The 6569-nt window shown below is 40.6% G+C and overlaps 1 protein-coding gene across 2 annotated transcripts in view; it reads left to right on the forward strand.

Annotated features, from left to right (window-relative positions):
- Positions 1-4836, forward strand: part of ARB2A (ARB2 cotranscriptional regulator A) — a 395986-nt gene extending 391150 nt beyond the window's left edge. For both annotated transcript variants that reach the window (XM_063453692.1, XM_063453693.1), the window contains exon 11: positions 2735-4836. In XM_063453692.1, coding sequence (XP_063309762.1) covers positions 2735-2883 — 149 coding nt within the window. In that variant the 3' untranslated portion in view covers positions 2884-4836. The remainder of the gene's footprint in view (positions 1-2734) is intronic.
- Positions 4837-6569: the final 1733 nt, after the last annotated feature.

Genomic DNA, 6569 nt, shown 5'->3' on the forward strand with positions numbered 1-6569 from the left:
CATATCGGGGTATATATTGACTTAACTGTGGGTATTTTTAGGCCAGATGTGCCCAAAAGGTAAATCCCCAGATGTTTTAAAACTACAGCTTGCATGATGCCTTGTCATTCTAAAGACATGCAAAGCATCAGGGGTCAAGTCCTGGGGGAAAAAGTGTGGGAACTCCTCCCCCCCCCCACCAAAAAAAAAACACTCGTATGCACTCGTATACACTCACAGACGCACACACATACTCAGACACTCACACAGTGGTGTATTTTAATTTTGTGCTGCCCTAGGCATGACTATACCTGAGCACCCCCTAATCTAAATTTACCACCCCTTCCTGTCAAGGGCGCACCGCTTCCTGATTAAGAACCCACCCCTTCCTCTTTAGACTCCACCTTTTCCTGCTCCTTTTAAAGAAATACTATAGTGCCAGGAAAACAAAGCTGTTTTCCTGGCACTCTAATTCCCTATAGTGTCCCCCTCCCTCATGTCCTCCCCTCCCCCACTCGACACTGATGGGGTTAAAATCCTATGGGTATTTAGCAGAAGCTGGATGTCCTCATGCACAGGGTGAGGACGTCCAGCATCAGTTAGGCGACTTTTGGTCACCTAACCACCCGAAAGTCCCTCTAGTGGCTGTCTGGTAGACAGCCACTAGAGGTGGAGTGACCCCTCAAGGTAATTATTGCAGTTTCTGAGAAACCGCAATAATTACACTTGCAGGTTTAAGGGGACTGGGACACTGCACCCAGACCACTTCAATGAGCTGACGTTGTCTGGGTGCCTATAGTGTCCCTCTAAGCACACTCTCTGACAGACACCCACACTGGCAGATACACACTGACAGTAACACACACACTCAGTGACAAACACACAGACGTCACTGATTTGACACACACACACACATTCACTGACACACACTCATTCATTGACAGAGAGACACACACAAACACACTGACAGACACACACTAATAGTCACACACACACACACTAAATGACAAACAGACTCTCACTGATTTGACAGACACTTACAAACATACACTAACAGAAGCACATACACGCAAACATGCGCTAACAGAAGCACATACACACACATGTGCATACACTAACAGAAGCACATACACTCATACGCACACACACGTGCATACACTAACAGAAGCACATACACGCAAACATACACATGCATACACTAACAGAAGCACATACATGCATACGCTAAGACGCACATACACTCATACACACACACGTACAAACGCCAACAGACGTAAATACACTCATACACACACACATACACTAACAGACATAAACTAACAGACATACACACACACATACATAGACTAACAGATATACACACACACACACGTACATACACTAACAGACACACACACACATACATACACTAACAGACACACACATACACTAACAGACACACACATACACTAGCAGACACACACATACACTAGCAGACATACACACACATACATAGACTAACAGACATACACACATACATACACTAACAGACATACACACATACACGAACAGACATACACACATACAAATTATTAAAATTAACATTGCCCACCCACCCAGCCTCCCTACCTTTTAGGAAAGCTGGCATGGATGGATCCCTGGGGTCCAGTGGGGCTGCAGTGAGGCGGGCGGCTCTCTCCATGTCACACGCGTCGAGGGAGCTGTGTCCTCTCTGCTCCCTCTTGCCGCATGGGTTGTCTGCTGATGCAGGGAGCCGGAATATGTCATATTCTGGCTTCCTGCATCAGAAAATGGCGCGCGGTGAGAGGGAGCAGAGAGGACACAGCTCGCTCGCCGCGTGTGACAGGAAGAGAGCCGCCCGCCGGGGGGGGGGGGGGGCAAATCAGGTGGCCGGGGGAACACAGGGCATTTGGAGCGGCATTTTTCCTGCCCCCTGAGTGCCTGTAGGGGGAACAGCGTTGCTCCTCTGAAAAAAGTGCAGGAACACCGTTCCCACGCGTTCCTGCAGGACTCGAGCCCTGCAAAACATCATGCGAGTTGTAGTTCTACAACATCTGGGTAAATACCCTTTGGGCACCCCTGTTATAGCCAAAATTGTCCAGCTCAAACAAAAAAGGCTACTTTTCCAATTCATCTGGTTTTTCCTAATATTTATAATTTGTGGTGAGTTTCTAACAGGTCCTGCTTTTTTTTATGAACCCTGTCAGTGGATAACTCATCCTTTTGAATAATACTTATAGTGTACATAAACTTATATTGCAATCCATAAATTGAAAAAGATATTAGTAATACTGTTTTTGTTTCTTCTGAATTCACATTTGGCATGCATAATTTAAATAATAATTCCCAAACATTTGATCTCTAGCTGTTTAGCCTGCAGAGCCTGCTTTCTATAATGCCCAGACATTTGATCTAGAGTTGTCTAATCGTCAGCATCTGTCTCGTATAAAACCCAGACAGTTGATCTAGAGCTGGGGTGCCCAAAAGTTAGATGTTTAAAAACTACAAATCCCATGATGCTTTGTCATACTAGGCATCCTAAATGCATGCAAATGATCTGGGAATTTACCGGTTAGTCACCCCTGATCTAGAGGCTTGTAAATAAGAAAGGTCCATCTTATATAACCCAGTGGTTTTACAGCTGCCTTGGTCAGCGTGTCTTCTATATTGCCCATTTTTCCAGGGATGCGATGTGGAACGGTCTACTTACCATAGTTTGTCACTCAGTCACTCACGTCTTCTCTCTTTTCTTCAGGCACAGAGCGTCATGAACTGACATCTTGGAAGAGCTTCAACTCCATCTTCAAGTTCTTCTCTGAAGCCTTGGAAACCAAGAATACAAAACTCAAACCTGCCTCTTCCTCCACAAGGCGCTCCAACAGAATAAAGAATGAAGATTTGTAAAAAAAAAAAATCTAAATAAAATTATGGGATGGGGAAGGGATGTCAACCAGATCTTTGCTAGCTCTCCCAATACTTGCTTTTTCCAGTCTTTCCATCCCTCATTAGATTGTTTTCCTCCTAGAGCACAGGGTCATGATGTATACATTTAAATAGCGTTTTGCATTATTCTAGATGAGTGCAACTGTCAAAGCAATATGAGTTCACTAGTTGTGCTTCCTGTAGACTGCTGCTTGGATTCACTGCTGCCCATCAGAGCACACATTAGGATGACAGCAGCACAGCACAGTACAGCATGGTGCAAGTCTAATTGCCCTGTCGTAGCCCTACCCTGAACTGATGCCACAGTCTGTCTGCTACACCAGTACCCACAGCCTCGTCACTCTTACCTCTGTCTGCCCCGCTGAACTCCTGACTGTGCTACTTTGGAATCCCAAAGCCTTTACAACAGAAGATCATTTTAACTCATTCACCACCCACTCGCGTTTTTATGTGTTTTAGAGAGACAAAAGCATCTTCATGCATTCTTTTTTTTAACCAAACCAATTCTATTTTAACACGTTTGGTGCCAAATGGATCTGAAATGGGCCTGAATGTGCTTTTTAACCCTCATCAACATCAACATAAAAAATACTGTCTGATGAGGTCTTAACAAATATTTTATAACCGTTCCGAACAATGTTGAATTTTTCTTTGTTTACAATACATGTTAAATTGGGAATGAGTATTAACTGTTCTGCGGCCTGGGATTACTACTACATAATAAGGCTGGGTAGAACCCTTGGCAGCAGAAAAGTTAATGCTGTAGGGTTTCATCACTAAACTGGTAATTGTAGAAAACTAACAAGGAAATTGCAAATGTTTGGATAAAATAGCCCAGATGGAAAAATAGCTGAAATTGAGAAATGTTTATATTCTACTGTTTTGGAATTCTCTTCCCTGGAGTCAGTTCTTCACAATATGTTGTTCAGTGAATGAATCTGTCTGTTCATTATGGGAGGGTAATAAATCAATTCATTCTATATGTTAAAATACTGTGATCTGCATCTTATGTTCTATATAGTCTGTGCTTTGCCATACGATATCAGGTTGACTTTTGATTCTTACAAATAAGGTTAATCCTTTTCCTTTTTTTTTACTCTAAAAAGACTATATCTATTTTAAGATAGATAAGATAATAGTGGTTGCTTTTTTAATTGTAGATGGCTAGATTGGGTAACAGGAAATTACATTTAATACAGATTTATTGATTTTTGCTTCCATGGGATTCTATAGGGCCAGAAGAATTTTAAATATCTTATATACGTGTTGCTTAGCTACTGAGAATTGGACTCTGGTCCATGTTAATAACGCTATAAATATTTCATTATTTGTATTTTCTCTGGTTTAAGGTCACTGACTTCAGTTTCCGTGTAATGCCAAATCTTAACTTTTCAAATGCCAGAGGGCGGTAAATAATTTATTACTCAACCCTCTGGCATTTAAAAGGTTAATATAGAGGAGGATCATGGGAACTCTTCTCTTCACAAGTATAGACCGCTAGTTCCGCCATTATGCCTGTCAGCTTATTTTTGTGATGAAACTGATACACTGTGAATAGTACAAGCAAAAATCGATAATTTGTTATGTGGGATTATTATGAAATCCATATATTTTTAATGTTTCAAATTGATCTATTCTCTGTAAAACGGGATTGCTATTAATTCACACAATCAATCACTTCCTATTATTTCGTACTCTTGCAATCTTTAAATGGTTTACCTTCCATATTTTCTATTATGTCTGCAATTTAACCCTACCGCAAACCATCATTGTACTGTGTAACTTGTTTTATTGAAACGGAAAAAAAAAAAATAATAAAATTAAATGGAACTTGTGTTTTTTTACATAGTTATGTTAACCCTTTTAATTAACACTTTTTCTACAAATAAACCCCAAATCCCTGTTTTTAATGTGTTCAGGTATGTAATGTGATCATTGTTACAATGCAGTACCACCAACACATTTAGTACAAAACAAAACCCAACCATCTCCTGTGTATGAAACTTTATGGACAGTATAAAAAGGATTCCTCCAAAAACACTGCTTAGTCATTGGAAACAAATCATAAAACGTATTTTTAAAATGTATGGTGATGTGTCCATCCCTGATGTTTTTGTTTTCTCTGATTCTTGCTATCGCTTTTATAATTTTTATTATAATAAAATATACCAACTCCATGATATAAAAGTCCATGCCACGTTTTCTTCTCCAACACAGATTCAAAAGTTATTTCCAGGACTTATAGCAGCTATTTGCAATCGTGAAAGAGAATGGATCCAGAGCACGAGAATTCTTTCAGCTGTTCAGAAACAAAAGTGATTATTTGAAAAGGTTATTTTATGCATCCACACATTCGGCACAATGTATACATTAGGTTACAGTTAAGCGGGGTGTTGAGTTTTTTCTTAATCTTCTTTAGTTTATGGGTGGGTGGGGAGTGGGTAGGGGGAGTTCTGTTTGTTTTCCTCTTAAAAGTCATCCTTTATGTCCCTCTCCCAACATGGTTTTATTTTTGCTTCAATATACTGATTTACAGGAAGCCACAAGTTTACTCGGAGTTGTGGGTCAGCTGTTAACTTTCAGCAATAGAAAGTTGACAATTGAACAATACTCCCAGAAACCCATGCTGTGTTCATGAAACACAACATTGAGTCTCAGTAGCACTATGGGTGGTAAATTGAGCATCATAATTAGCTGAATCGCTTGCTAGTTTGCGGAGAGCTCACTGCCATATAGGAACAGCCAGCAGGATTTCCATCAAATACGGGAACTTTGAAGATGACCAGGCTTTCTCCTTTTATAATTTTTATTATATATATTTTCTATGTTTGCGTATATTTTAATGCATTATAAATACAATGCCTTAAAGGAGCATTCCACTGACCAAATTTTTAAAAATCAATTTTAGTAGATATATCCCTAACAACAACATGCATGCATTTAATTATCTCTTGTCTGCAGTCTTTGCAAGCACCCCCTCACCTTCTAACCCTGCCCAGACTATTCCCGCCAAGGCCTTCTGTGCCTGTCCAATGACAGAATTCCCAATGCAGCTCAATAAGAAGTCTTTGCAAGGTAGGTTCTCTGAGCAAATGCTGCCTCTTGCGTTTAGCTCCATGGAGCTAATTAAACCAGGAAGTAACAGGACCGGCTTGCTGATTGTCAGTCAGGGGGTGTAACATACATTTTAGAAGATGCCAATTTCTCCTCCACGAGAGCCAGAAGCATTTAGCTTAGCCTGGCAGTGCAGAGCTTAGCTCATGAAGTGAACCTGCGCCCCTAGCCTCTTAACACAGTGGTAGAATACAAAATGTCCCCATACTAACACCAATCATTACTGCTAACTTCGACATTCATCACACTTTGTGGTTCTAAAGGAAAAGACCCAATGAGTCGTTGCACAAGATGTTTTAGTATGATGCCACTATAGACCGGGCCTCAAATTATCCACAAGCCTGGCATTGACGACGTTCGAACCTGTGAGTAGAAATTCACCCTCTGGTTAGTGTGTCTTGGACCCTTCAGGCTTGCAGTGGTGAGTAATGTTTAAGGCCAGGCTAACAGCATAAGAATAATAATGACAGAGAAATTATAAGCATTTAAAATCAAAGTATTTGGTTGTTTTTAAAAAAAAAACAGAGCTCTTC

The sequence above is a fragment of the Pelobates fuscus genome, chromosome 5 (genome assembly GCF_036172605.1).
Source record: "Pelobates fuscus isolate aPelFus1 chromosome 5, aPelFus1.pri, whole genome shotgun sequence".
In the NCBI taxonomy this organism is placed as follows: domain Eukaryota; kingdom Metazoa; phylum Chordata; class Amphibia; order Anura; family Pelobatidae; genus Pelobates; species Pelobates fuscus.